The sequence below is a fragment of the Ovis aries genome, chromosome 3, assembly GCF_016772045.2.
Source record: "Ovis aries strain OAR_USU_Benz2616 breed Rambouillet chromosome 3, ARS-UI_Ramb_v3.0, whole genome shotgun sequence".
Lineage (NCBI taxonomy): Eukaryota > Metazoa > Chordata > Mammalia > Artiodactyla > Bovidae > Ovis > Ovis aries.
Genome location: NC_056056.1, coordinates 183,082,198 through 183,097,545, shown reverse-complemented (window position 1 = coordinate 183,097,545; position 15,348 = coordinate 183,082,198). Strand labels below are relative to the sequence as shown.

At 37.4% G+C, this 15,348-nt stretch overlaps 1 protein-coding gene across 4 annotated transcripts in view; it reads left to right on the top strand.

Moving 5' to 3' along the window:
* Window positions 1-15,348, top strand: part of BICD1 (BICD cargo adaptor 1) — a 250,371-nt gene that overhangs the window by 164,206 nt on the left and 70,817 nt on the right. For all 4 annotated transcript variants that reach the window (XM_012175056.4, XM_042247282.2, XM_060413213.1 and 1 more), the window contains exon 3: window positions 13,910-14,062. In XM_012175056.4, the coding sequence (XP_012030446.1) occupies window positions 13,910-14,062 (153 nt within the window). The remainder of the gene's footprint in view (window positions 1-13,909; window positions 14,063-15,348) is intronic.

Sequence of the window (15,348 nt, the reverse complement as noted above, 5' to 3'; positions counted from 1 at the left end):
AGGTCAGTTTTCATCCCAATCCCAAAGAAAGGCAATGCCAAAAAATGTTCAGATTACACACAACTGCACTCATCTCACATGCTAGCAAAGTAATGCTCAAGATCCTCCAAGCTAGACTTCAACAGTACATGAACTGAGAACTTCCAGATGTACAAGCTGGATTTAGAAAAGGAAGAGGAGCCAGAGATCAAATTGCCAACATCTGTTGGACCATAGAAAAAGCAAGAAAATTCCAGAAAAAACATCTACCTCTGCTTTATTGACTATTCCAAAGCTTTTGACTGTGTGGATCCAAACAAACTATGGAAAATTTTTAAAGAGATCGGAATACCAGACCATTTACCTGCCTACGGAGAAATCTGTATACAGGTCAAGAAACAACAGTCACAACGGACATGGAACAATGGACTGGATCCAAAATAAGAAAAGGAGTATGTCGAGGCTGTATATAGTCACCATGCTTATTTAACTTATATACAGAATACATCATGAGAAATGCTGGGCTGGAAGAAGTACAAGCTGGAATCAAGATTTCAGGGAGAAATATCAATAACCTCAGATATGCAGATGACACAGCATTATGGCAGAAAGTGAAGAAGAATTAAAGAGCCTCTTGATGAAAGTGAAAGAGGAGACTGAAAAAGTTGGCTTAAAACTCAACATTCAGAAAACTAAGATCATAGCATCTGGTCCCACCCATCACTTCATGGGAAATAGATGGGGAAACAGTGGAAACAGTGGCTGACTTTATTTTGGGGGGCTCCAAAATCACTGCAGATGGTGATTGCAGCCATGAAATTAAAAGATGCTTACTCCTTGGAAGGAAAGTTATGACCAACCTAGACAGCATATTCAAAAGCAGAGACATTACTTTGCCGACTAAGGTCCGTCTAGTCAAGGCTATGGTTTTTCCAGTAATCATGTATGGATGTGTGAAGAAAGCTGAGCACCGAAGAATTGATGCTTTTTTTTTTTTAACTGCGGTGTTGGAGAAGGCTCCTGAGAGTCCCTTGGACTGCAAGGAGATCCAACCAATCCATCCTAAAGGAGATCAGTCCTGGGTGTTCATTGAAAGGACTGATGTTGAAGCTGAAACTCCAATACTTTGGCCACCTGATGCAAAGAGCTGACTCATTTGAAAAGACCATGATGCTGGGAAAGACTGAGGGCAGAATTCTGGGAACAATTGAAGGCAGGAGGAGAAGGGAACGACAGAGGATGAGATGGTAGAATGGCATCACTGACTTGATGGACATGAGTTTAAGGAAGCTCTGGGAGTTGGTGATGGACAAGGAAGCCTGGCATGCTGCAGTTCATGGATTTGGAACCAGTCCATTGTTCCATATCCAGTTCTAAGTGTTGCTTCTTGACCTGCATACAGATTTCTCAGTAGGCAGGTAAGGTGGTCTGGTATTGCCATCTCTTGAAGAATTTTCCACATTTTTTTTTGTGTGTGTGATCCACACAGTCAAAGGCTTTTGTATAGTCAACAAATCAGAAATAGATGTTTTTCTGGAACTCTCTTGTTTTATCAATGATCCAGCAGATATTGGCAATTTTATCTCTGGTTCCTTCGCCGTTTCTAAATCAAGCTTGAACATCTGGAATTCACAGTTCATGTCCTGTTGAAGCCTGGCTTGGAGAATTTTGAGCATTACTTTGCTAGCATGTGATATGATTTCAATTTTGTGGTAGTTTGAACATTCTTTGGCATTGCCTTTCTTGGAGATTGGAATGAAACATGACCATTTCCAGTCCTGTGGCCACTGCTGAGTTTTCCAAATTTGCTGGCATGTAATTCTTGCCTTGAGAACCCCATGAACAGTATGAAAAGACAAAAAAAATATACCACTGAAATATGAACTCCCCAGGTCAGTAGGTGCCCAATATGCTACTGGAGAAGAGTTGAGAAATAACTCCAGAAAGAATGAAGAGATGGAGCCAAAGTGAAAACAATACCCAGGTGTGGGTAAGACTGGTGATGCAAGTAAAGTCCGATGCTGTAAAGAACAAGTTTGCATAGGTACGTGGAATGTTAGTTCCATGAATCAAGGTAAATTGGAAGTGGTCAAACAGGAGATGGTAAGAATGAATATTGACATTATAGGAATCAGTGAACTAAAATGGACTGTGATGTGTGAATTTAATTCAGATGACCGTTATATATACTACTGTGGGCAAGTATCCCTTAAAAAAAAAATGGAGTAGCCCTCATAGTCAACAAAAGAGTCTGAAATGCAGTACTTGGGTGCAATCTCAAACACAACAGAATGATCTCTGTTCATTTCCAAGGCAAACCACTCAATATCACAGTAATCCAAGTCTATGCCCCAACTACCATACAAGATATTCTAGAACTAACACCCAAAAAGATGTCCTTTTCATCAGAGGGGACTGGAATGCAAAAGTAGGAAGTCAAGGGACAGCTGGAGTAACCGGCAAGTTTGGCCTCAAAGTACAAAATGAAGCAGAGCAAAGGCTAACAGATTTTTGCCAAGAGAATGCACCAGTCATAGCAAACACCCTCTTCCAACAGCACAAGAGAAGACTCTACATCTGGATATCACCAGATGGTCAATACCAAAATCAGATTGATTATATTCTTTGCAGCCAAAGATGGAGAAGCCTATACAGTCAGCAAAAACAAGACTGGAAGCTGACTGTGGCTCAGATTAGCTTATTGCCAAACTCCTTATTGCCAAATTCAGAGTTAAACTGAAGAAAGTAGGGAAAACCACAAGACCATTCAGGTATGACCTAAATCAAATCCCTTACGATTATACAGTGGAAGTGACAAATAGATTCAAGGGATTAGGTCTGATAGACAGAGTGCTTGAAGAACTATGGCCAGAGGTTCATAACATTGTACAGCAGGCAGTGATCAAGACCATCCCTAAGAAAAAAAAAAAACATAAGGAGACCCCATAAAATATGAGACTCCCCAGAAGCCAGATAATCAAAGCTTTTGTACTATCCTCAGCTCAGGAGGAATTGTGGGTCTGGAACTTCAAAGGGGAGAAAGACAATTCACAGATTAGAAGAGCAAGTGTTTGATGAACAATTTTTTGCTGCACCATGCAGACAAATCTTTCTGATACAAAAAGTTATTTCTGATAATAGCTGTTTTCCTGATTTAAGCCCTTGATCTAAATTCTTTTAAACAAGTAAGAGGCAGATTAAAAGCTCTTCCTAAGTCTGCTGGATCCCCATTGTTTTCAGCTCAAAGTAATCCATGTTCCAAAGTGGCATATACTGGGATGACTTATTCCGCTCTCCCTCAACTTTGATCAACTGAAGAATTGGTACAGCAGGAGAGAGAGGAAATAGTCAGACAGAGGTCTGAGACTTCCAGCGCAGCTGCAGGGCCCTTTCTTAATACCACTGGATGTGTTTTGTTTTCAGGTTGTGAACCACTAAGAAACACAAAAGATACCTGTTTTCATATGATTTTACAGAAGAATCTTTTATACCCAGCTGCTCATTCAGTTCAGTTCAGTTCAGTTCAGTCGCTCAGTCGTGTCCGACTTTTTGCTACCCCATGAATCGGAGCACGCCAGGCCTCCCTGTCCATCACCAACTCCCGGAGTTCACTCAAACTCACGTCCATCGAGTCAGTGATGCCATCCAGCCATCTCATCCTCCGTCGTCCCCTTCTCCTCCTGTCCCCAATCCCTCCCAGCATCAGAGTCTTTTCCAATGAGTCAACTCTTCACATGAGGTATAACCTATGGAGCCAAGTACCAATCATCAGCTTACAAATTTTCTATAAGTAATGGAGTCGTACTAGTAGAGTGTGTGTCAAGGGAGTTTCAGGTTTAAGCAGCACATTATAAGTCACTGGTAAGTCACTAATTAGTCACTAGTTCATCCTATTAGGGGCCAGGGTCAGTCGCAGATGTCTGGGGTCTCTGAAGATGAGTGAAGAGTGACCTTTAACTACTGATTAACCCCAACCTTACACAATAGTCCATATTCTTTGCCAGTATTGCTTCCCTCACACCTTGAGCTTATCAGTTTTAAATTTCACTACCTAAGTCTTCACCTATCTCTCAAGTTATCACTCCTGCCATAGCAAAATTCCTTTCTCTAGGTTTTTCTAAAGTTCAATTTCCACTTATTTTGAAACAAAAGGAAAAGCCAGTACTAGGAAGATGTTGGTAAGGAGACATCTTTTTGAAAGGTTAATATAGATTGTAATGGTAGCAAATTGATCATCTTTAATAATTACCTAAAAAAATATATCTCGAATTTCTTAGACTTTTAATATGTGTTGAAAAGCAGAATGCTGGGCATCTTAAGATACTTCAGGGTTTGGAGCTGACATCTTAATAAGCACATATACAACTGAATTCCTGTAGTATTAGTTAACCTATAGTACTCACATGCCCAGAATATTGAAAGCCTTCAGAAGGGAAAGATTCTAGAGACACTTTAACAGTCAGGGTCAAAGTTATGGCTTTGCTTTAGCAGTCAGAGGTTTTACTCTGAAACTTAAGAGACAATGAATGTTTTAAAACTTGGGCACCTCTTGCTACTATTACATCATTATCTGTAGAATCAGTTCTTTGCAAGAAGTTATATATTGAAAATAATAAAATAATTTATTTTTCAGAAATAGTATCCACTAACTTATTATAAAATGGAGCAAATTTACTGAGGCATTTGTATTTCTATCCATTTCTTATTTCATAGAAGGAAACTAAAACCTAGAGAATTTACAATCATCTGCTTCATAATAGCCATCATAAGCCATTCAAGCAACAATTCACTTAATAAGCCATTTTTAGGCTTGGAACTTCCCTGGTAGCCGAGTAACTGGGACTTCATGCTCCCAGTGCAGGGGTCCCAGGTTCAGTCCCTGGTGAGAGAACTAGATCCTACAACTACAACTAGGAGTTCACATATCTCAACTAAAGATACTGCATGCAACTAAGACCCCAGCGCAGCCAAATAAAAAAAACATAATTTATAAAAAGAAGAAGAAAGCAGAATTTAATGGTTCAGAACACATGTTCTAGAGCTAGATTGAACTCCTAACTCTGTGCTTATTCTTGAACTTGGAGGAAATCATTCTATAACCTACCCATGCCTCCATTAGCCTAGCTGTAAAATGGGTTTATAATGGGCTCTACTTCATAGAGTTGTTATGGAGACAAAAAGTTAAAAGAGTGTTATATTTCTGAAGTGCTTAGAATGGTCTTGGCACATTGTAAACATTAGGCAAGTGCTTATTAAATAAATAAATTCTAGCTTGTAACTGACGAATGCTATATGAGATACGGATTCTAGTGATATGTATGTATATCACTAGATGTGTATGTGATATATATGTATACATATACCACATATATATATAAATAATTTTATCATGATTGGTCTATTATATAATTATGTTAACCATGTTCATTCTCATGTGGGAATGAGTTGGCTTTGTAGATACAGTTTGAAATAAGCAAAATGTAAAGAAACTCTGCAAATATACATAAGATACTAAGAACAGTGGGTTGGAGGGATAGAACAAGTTGAGAGTGAGATTTTTATTCATTGCATATATTTTTATAATTTCTGGGTCTGGAATCAATATCTCCTCATTTTAAATTATTTATATGCTGGGCTAGAAGCATATCTACATGTTGATGGGGTTTTTTTAAAGAATCTTCAAATGATTATTGATAAAGAACATTCTGAAGAATTTCCAACATTGTTCTATAAAAGTGTTTAACTGACCTTTTAAAAAAACTGCCTCTTAATAAGGATGTAGGATGGCTCATTATAATTTACAAAGTGCTTTTAGAAATATTATCTCATTATTTCTGACTACTCTGGAGTGGAGTAGAAAGGTATTTTTATGTTTTTAGAGGTAAGAAAATTGAAAGTCCTGGAACTTTTTTGGTGTAAGCTAGCATTCAAATCCAGGTCCAGAGCTATTTTTACTCTACCACCCACTTCTCTGTAAAATAGTTGTTTTTCTGAAGGTGTTATTTTTCATACTATTCTATATATTGAAAACTTCATTTGAGTAATTATATTCTCTATTAGTTTAAACTTGCTTCTTTATTACCAATGTTTGGGTTATTTGTTTCCTGGGTAATAAAGGTGCTTTATAATGGCTCAGACAGTAAAGAATTGCCTGCAATGCAGGAGACCCAGGTTTGATCCTTGGATTGGGAAGATCCCCTGGAGAAGGAATTGGCAGCCCACTCCAGTATTCTTGCTGGAGAATCCCGTGAACAGAGGAGCCTGGCGGCCTATAGTCCATAGGGTTGCAAATTGTCGAACAAGATAGAGTGACCAAGCACGTGTGTGTGCACGTGCACACACACACACATTAACAAAAATAAGCAAGTAAATCAGACCAGTCAGACCCTGTAAAAGTTTCAGAACCATATGGACGAATCAGTCAGCTTCTACTATGTGCATATACTTAAGGAATACATAAAAACAGTGTCTCTAATAACCTTCAGCCCCCTGAGGGGTTAACTTGTATCTTTCAATCAAGTTATAAATTGTATCAATACCTCCCTTTCTGTTCAGGGTTTTATCCCCCTGATACTTATCTCATATTTTGTCATTTTTCAATCACTTCTTTTTCATTCCTCTAATTTTTTCTTTATTTCAGTGTTCACTGCTATTTTAAAAAATTATTTTAAATACATACCATTACTTCCACTTTTGTTCACTTCTTTCCTTTTCATGGTCTTTCTTCTCATTAAAAATCTTTATATAGGGTGTTCCCTTGGAAATGGAAACTAAATTATTATAATCAATGATTTTGAAACTATTGAGGTTATTCTTTACAGCAAGGTCACAAGAAAGTCTGAAGCTGAGGTGAAATAGGTGAGGTGCTAGAGATCGAACTATCTCTGGAATATTTGTCAATTGAGCCTTGATGGTTATTGTACAATCTAAATTTCAAATCTGCTTAGTGTACATTTCCCTTTTCCTAAATTTCCCTTTTCCATTTAATAAATTATTACAGTTATTGTGTAATCAGGGCAGCATGGATATTCATAATTATAAGGAGATACTATCAGAAAAGAAAACTGTCATACCATCATTCATTATGATGTCTTACATCATTAAATTTAAAAAAAAGAGAAATTTTAAAAAGAAAAACCAAAGTAGTAAGTAAGAGGTAACTAGACTATTTTGGGAAATGATCATGGTTTCCTGACTTCAGGTTTCGTTATGGAAAAAAGAAGATTCCAGTATTTAACATCTACAAAAGCTAATTCCAAAATAAATCCATATATCCTGGTTACAATACCCACCTCTCAAAGCCACACTTTCACTGATTAAAAAGTAACTTACAGGATGGGCAGCTATTGGGTAGATTCCATGGTCATCTCTTATGGAGATAACATTTGAGATCCTAATAAAGAGACAAAAAAAAGTGTGAACAAAGAGGGAAATCCAAGCAGAGGAGACACCTGGTGCAAGGACTCTAAAGCAGGCCCCAGCTTGAGATGGTTAGGAAATCAGAAGTTCAGGAAGCAGGGACATGATGTGTTTGTTGGAGAAAGCTATAGTATGAGCACTTTAAGTAAGGCAAGAATCAGGTCCAGTAGGGTTCTGTTAGCCCTGGTGGGGATTTGAGAGTCATTAGCATATCAGTGGTATATTTAAAGCCAGAGCCCTGGATGAGGTTACCTTTGGAGAGTAGCCAGAAAAGGGAGGGGCTCCGTATAGATTTGGTACACTGGACAGTAGAGAGGTTGAGCTGAGAAGAAGAGCAGGTCAGAAAGGACTGCAAAGAAACAGCCAATGAGATTAGAGTTTAGATGTCTGAAAAGCCAATAGCATAAAGAGTTTCAGAAAGGAGGGATTGGTAAACACTGTTGAAGGAGTGGGGTGAGAGGAAAACACAGGCATAGCCACCAAATCCAGTGGCAACATGGAAGTTATTGATGACTTTGACAAGAGCAGATGCAGTGTTCATTGGAATGAATTAAAAAAAAATCATGACTGTAGAAATTGAAATATGGATGTAAAAGTTAAGAGTTTGTTTAAGACTGGATTTAGTCTTTAAACTGTGTACAGTAGAATGGATTTGTATTTTGTCCAGTTCTGTCCTTCTTTGGGCATAACAAGGCAGAAAGTTGGGTTCTGTGATCAAGAGAAAGAGATGCAAGAGAGTAAAATGTGTTTGCAAGACAGTATGTGATGACAGTGGAATCAAACCTGGGTAAAGATGGAAGTTAAGACACAGGGTTGCATATAATGAGAATGTTGGAGATCAAAGCATAACAAACTTTGATGGAAGAATCTCTTTCCTCTGGGGAGAACTGGAGATGATTTAGAAAAATAGGAAGTAAGTTATTCATTATGTGGGGCAGAGAACAAATCACCTGAGCTGAGGACACTGAGGACATGAGAGGTCAGGCAAGAAGAACTGTCATCCACTCCTCTCACCAACAAGAGAAGAGTTCATTTTTGGCCAAAAGAAGGAAAATAAATATTAAGGTCTTGAAGTGCCAGAACTCCCCATCAGCAGCAACTCTATGGGAGAGAAGTAAGAAAGTCAGTACTGCCTATCCCATTCTTTCCCCTCTCCAGTTGTCTTCCCTCCACTCACAGATCCAGAAATTCCTGGTTTGACTACCCAAATTAATATTACATGTAATTATTAAGAAGACACATCTTTAACTCTCATGTTCACTTTGTTGTAAAATTTCTTCCTTTCTTACAGTTCTGTTATCCTTATTAGGCTGTTGTTTCTTCACTCTACTCTTCTTCCTCTTTCATTGATTGTTGCATCAGTCAATGACCAAATGCTGTTCACGCTGAAATGTTCCTCAATATTCCTTATCCTCTCCCTCATGCTGACTTTTAGCCGATGGCTTAGCTTGTTCTCCTGTCCACCTTCCCACCTCTCAGAGTGACTTTTCAAAACATGGGTCTTGTTACATGACCACTTTGTTTAAAAGACTTTGATGATTCCCCAAATTCCTTTGTTTAATGTAGAATTTCCTGTAAAATCTATCTTGTTACTTTGCACCAACCACACCAAACTGCCCTTTTTCCTAAACCACAGCCTAGTAAAGAACTTGAAAGATTCCAAGTAATGACAATGTTTTGGTTCCTCCTACTGCGTCATAGGTTAACCACACTAGATCGTAATTTAACATTTTATTTTATGAAATAACACCAAATGTAGGCATAAGTTGAAAATAATTAGCTTTTTTAGATTTTCCTGAATTTCTCTTTCTCTCTATCAGTGCTCCAGCTTCACTGGTGCCTTAAGGAAATACTCAGTCTGGCTATTGGCTATTTTAGTATTGTCCTCAACACAAATAAAACTCTCCTTTTGGCCAAAAGTTTACTTTCAACTGGAAGGTTCATCCACCTCTTTACCCATTTAGTCAACTCTACTTGTCCTTCAAGGTTCTAGTCAAATATTATGTCCATTATAAAGCTACCCCTGACTCATCCAGGAGTAATTAGAAATAATAATAATTGCTTTCAGCCTTTAGATGTGAATGTTTCTCTGTAGAAGCACATATTCCACTGTTAGGGAAATTTTCTGTGTGCTGGGCATCTCTGCTCATTTCCCCATATTATATCATTAAATACTCATAACTACCATATAATATTAAGTATTAGTATCCCCACTTTACAGATGAGTAAGCTGTGGGCAAGAACTTGTCACCCAACTCACACAAGCTATTATTAAGATCTAATATGACAATGAATATAATTAAGTTATAAAAGCTAAGAGCTATAGACCTGGAAGGCACTATTAGTGTTTATACTTTTTAGCCTTTGTGTAATAATAAGTGTTTATATTTTCATATCTCTGGCCAATAATAGAGGGAATTTATTATTCCCACAAAAAGAAATCCTCTTAATGTTAATTAAAATAAAACTCTCAGAATGCTGCTACAGTCAAGTGCAATGCAAACTATGAGGATCGTCTACCCCAAACATTCCTGGGACTCCCTGTCCTTTGAGAAGAGGCTGGGACTCAGGTCTTTGGAGGTGAAAGCCTAGAGTATTCCCTGGTTATGCCATTTTCTCTACTTTCTCATGCTTTATTTTCCTCACTCTAATTATTCTTGATAAGGGTTTTTAGTAGAGCTCAGCATCATCTTATCCCAGAAAGGAAAAAAAAAAAAAAAAGTCAGTGATGAGTGGATGGTTAGTATGCAAAAAACAAACATAGCAAATTTTTAAATTTGCTGTGGAAGCATTACCCGAAAATTTAACCTTTGGCAATTCAAAAAAACATGAGTTTCTAGCAAAATAAATGAGATCAGTTTTCTTCCTCTGGATCTTCAGTTCACTTCAGTTCAGTCGCTCAGTCGTGTCCGACTCTTTGCGACCCCATGAATCGCAGCATGCCAGGCCTCCCTCTGGATCTTATGTGTGTTTTATTGCTAGAAAGTCTTTCAATTTAACCAGTCTCCACACCAAGCTCTTCCTTTTCCTTAATTAACATCAGAAGTTTTCATTCACTGTTTTATGAGTTATTTGCTGGTGACCCTTATTAGCTTTGCCATGACCTTAAATTTGTCCTTGCATTTCCTGTCTCACTATATAAGATTTTATGGTTAATTCTGAGTTTATATGAGCTAGATTTCCTGGCCATTATATTTGCATTGTATACAGTCACATTTTACAGAATCTCTTATAACATTTTTGTCTATAATTTTATGTAAATGACTGGCATCCAGTTTGTTAGTTTCCGCCATATGTTCATGCATATAAATGAGGAAAACTAAATAACTATAAATCATTCAGTTAATGGTAGACCTTTAAAGATACAGAAAAATATTATTTAAAATTTCCTATTTCTACAAAATAAAAGACTTTAATAAAATATTGTAATTTGGCTTTACCTCCAAACTCTTCTGTTTTTCATTCTATACTTATTGAACATATATGCTTAAAGTATTTTTCAAGGAGCAGGGAATAAAGTAATGTTTCTGCCTCCAAATAGCTGGACAGTATATTGAAGAATTGTAACAAGTCAAGGCATTTCACAGATTTAGGTATGTTTATTTGAAAATGTGTTTTCTTACTTTGTTCCCTGCTCTAAGAACCCAGAAAAAAACCATAATCCCTACAATAATATTTTTTAGATCTTGTTTTCAGCTATTTGTATACCTGTTTATTCATTCCATGGTTATAAAGACCTAAAATATGTCAGGTATTAGGGACACATGAGCAACACTATAGAAAAGATTGATTATATTCAGATGTTAAAAATGTAAAAGGTATGTAAATTACTAATTTCAAGTAATGTTTAGTGCTATTCTTTCAACAGTTATTTTTTCAATATCTATACTAAAATTCTGATCTATAAAGGAAACCATATTGGAATATGGGAGACTGAAGGGCAGGGTTGGGGGAGTTGTTCAGGGAAGGCCTCTCTGAGGAAATAACATTTGAACTGAGACCTAAATGACAAATAGAAGCAGAAGAGTTTCCTAACTTGGGTCAAGGGAATCTGTGGATCAAATGCAGAAGACCTATAAACTTGGAGGGAAAAATTATTACATCTCCTTTTTCTCTAGACTCAAACTAAAATTTAATGTTTTCTTCTGTTTGAATGTAGGCAACAAACTTCAGTAGCATTAGCAACACCGTTACTTTGTGTATTTTCATATCATATCATATTGCAGGATCTTTAAATATCATCATTGCTTTGAAAATATATTTCTTAGATCTACCACTGGATCTGATTATACATTCCATTAATAAAGAGTCACATGTATTAGTGTGTCAGTTATATATTACTAGTCACCCCAAATTTAAGGGCTTAAAATAATACCCCATGATTCAATAGATCAGATATTCAAGCTGTACTCAGCTGGGCAGTTCTTACCAACTAGCCTGGGGTCACTCATGTGGCAGCCATCATCGCAGCCATCTGAGCCGAAGAATTCAAGGTGTCTCACTCCCATGCCTGGCAGCTGGTGCTGACTGTTTGCTGGCCACATGCTCCAGCAGGCTAGCCTGGGCTTCTTCACGTGGTGGTGGAGTTCCAAGAGAGGAAGAACAATAGCTTCAAGGCCTCTTAAGGCTTCCACTGCATTCTGTAGGCCAGTTCAGGGTTGACTTGAAAGGAGACTCTATGCGTGTGGCCACAGGAAAGTATGATTAATTGAGGGCCACTACCATGAATAATCTGGGGTTTCCCTGATGGCTCAGGTGGGAAAGAATCTGACTGTAATGCAGGAGACCCAGGTTCCATCCCTGGGTCAGGAAGATACCCTAGAGAAGGGAATCACTACCCACTCCATATTCTTGTCTGGAGAATTCCATGGACAGAGGAGCCTGGTGGGCTACAGTCCATGGGGTTGCAAAGAGTCATACATGAATGAGCAACTAACACTTTCTTTTTACCGTAAATAATTATCTGATTACCATATCATAATTTTATAAAATATTACATTAATTTTAACATAATGTCCTTTATAATGTTGTCTTTTATGCTGTAAGGGAAGAAAATTTCCTTCTATCCTCTTAGATTCTGTGACTGGGATGAAGAATTAAACTGACATAAAGCCGATTAACAGGAAAAAAAGCATATAAACTTACTGAATTTTTTTACAAGTACATGGGAGTCGTCAAAAGGAAAATGAAGACCAGAAATCATTAGGCCCAAAAACTTATATACCTTTTTTGCACAAAGAATGATAAATTATGGGGATATGAGAAGACAAAGGAGCTTGGACTAGGGGTAGTATATCATGGGACAGTGACTAGGAAGTAAATAGAGGGAATGAATGGAAGGTCATTTTAGTAGGCCTGTTTGCACAGGTCCATTTTCGCACTGACTCCCAGTCTCTGGCGATAAGAATGTTCTCTTCCAGTACAAGGAGGGCACCTTTCCAAGGGAAATTTCGTGTCCAGCTTTTATGTAGAAAAGGGGAGGGCAGAGAGCCCTTCCTGAATCTGCTGTCTGTCAAATGCCTTCAGCTCAAAATAATCAATATACTAAAGTGCCATATTTTGGCATTGGAGGATCTGAACTCTTTCAATGCCCTTTAAAATATTCTGAGAAGTAGTCTATCAGCTTTACCACATTGTCAAAGAGGCTCATGGCACCTTAATCTGGAGGCAGGGAGTCTGGGAGGGGGAATGCAAAAGTCTGAAGGCAGGAATGAGCTGCCAAGTTCAACATCTCGTGGGAGCAGAAAGAAGTTTCTGTGGCTAAAGCCAGGGTAGCTGGAGCAAGGCAGAATTAGGCCATGTGGCTTTAGTTGGAAGATTTTGAAACTTGTAGAAGGACTCCCCCATCAGAGTTTGGAAAATTGGTGTTTTATGCATGTGTGTGTGTGTATGTGTGTGTGTTCAGTCGTGTCTGACTCTTTGCAACCCAGTGGACTGTAGACTGCCAGGCTCCTTTCAAGGATATTGGAGTGGGTTGCCATTTCCCACTCCAGGGGATCTTCCTGACCCAAGAATCAAACCATATCTCCTGCATTGACAGGTGGATTCTTTACCACTGTGCCACTTGGGAAGCATATTAATCTATAATTTTCTAAATATATTGTAGCTCTATTTCCATTTTAGTGCATAAAACTACTACTCATTCCTTTTTCTCGTTATTTTAAATAATTTTATATTATTCCACTAAAGGATGCATGATCATGTCATTGTTCTCTATTATTAGCAAACATTTAGACTTTTCCTGTTCTTTGTGTAAATAGGCATGACTGCATTTTTCTTTTGTTTACTTCTAAGAGAGTATGCTTAAGAATGATTTTAGAATTGCTGGGTTATGTGTATGTGCTTGTAAAGTTTGACAGATTTTAAATTGTTACTCTAAAAAAGATGGTACCAGTACCAATTTACACTCCATGTGATATTTTTATTATTATTAACTACCAAGACTTTATCTATACTTATTAAAATCTATTATAAGAAACTTTTGTATTTACTGTTTATTCTCTTGTTTCAGAATAATGAGATGGGGGAGCTACAAAGAATACGGATGAAGGATGAAATCCGAGAATATAAATTCCGAGAGGCCCGTCTCCTTCAGGACTACACTGAACTAGAGGAGGAAAACATCACGCTGCAGAAACTGGTGTCCACATTAAAACAGAACCAGGTGAGGTTTAAGATTTTTGGTTGCACTCCACTGGATTCACACTTTCTGAAATCTGAAATCTTCTTCCTTCTTAATCTTAAATCTTAACCCTTTTAAAATCTCTATACTAAAATTCTGATCAATAAAGGTAATCATATAGGAGTATGGGAGACTTTATCAGAAAATAAACTATTGAAATTTGCCTCAATCTCCCAACATTAATTATGTGCTGAATTTCCCAACCCTCCTATTTCAGCTAAAATTTAAAAGGCAAACCTAGAAGTACTATAATTAACCAAAAAAACTTTATTGGATAGAAAAAATTTACTTTATTCTTTAGTTATATGTTTATTTATTTCTGGAGTAAGCTAAATGTGTTGTAATTAATCTAACCTGATGACTTACTAAAAGCCTTATTATAAACTTGTAATACAAGCTTAAAGTTTCCCTGCAATCTATCTCTTTCACTCTCCGTCTCGTAAATTGTTTTCAAATCATGCAAGGAAGGGTATTATGAAATGTAAATCAGTCAGAACAAGAAGATGCCTAATTTCTTTGTTCTGCTGTAACCTGACAAAAAAGATTGCATGTGTACATTTGAATAATTTTGTGAGTAATGAGGCTTAGAAAACTTAATCATTTAATTTTCCTGATCAGTTTGCTTTCTGGTTTGTTATAGCTATTAGTAATAGCATTCTTGAGTCTGTACTTTTAGTAGGATTTACTTATGAGTAAAATTTATAGGTAGTTAAGCAAAGGTAAGCTGGATTTCAGGGTGTTTTTAAAGGTGGTTTTTCCACCACAACCCTATTCTGGTCTAAACGTTGTCATAAGCTCTCAGATCAGGTCAACAAACTGCACCAGGCACTGTGCTAGGCTGAATTCAGAATCCAAAAGGTAGGATTCTCATCCTCTGTCAATTTGGAGGTCAGTCCAGATGTATGCTTCCGCTTCTCTCCCTTCCCAAGTTAGCATCTCCCTCTAGAACTGATCCATGGGTTCAGCCAACCATAGATTGAAATTTTTCTTTAAAAAAAAAAAAGAAAGAAAGAAATTCCAGAAAATTCCAAAAAGCAAAACTTGAATTTGCCTCACACTGTCAGGTACATAGCATTTATATTGTATTAGGTATTTTTAAATAATCTAGAATTGATTTAAAGATGTGCCAGTGTGCATAGGTCATATGCAAATACTATGACTGCTTTATCTAAGGAATTTGAGCATCCACACAACTTGGTATCTGTGGGGGCTCCTGGAACCAGTACCCCATGGATCCTGAGGGACAGTGGTGTGGTTTTGATAGATAT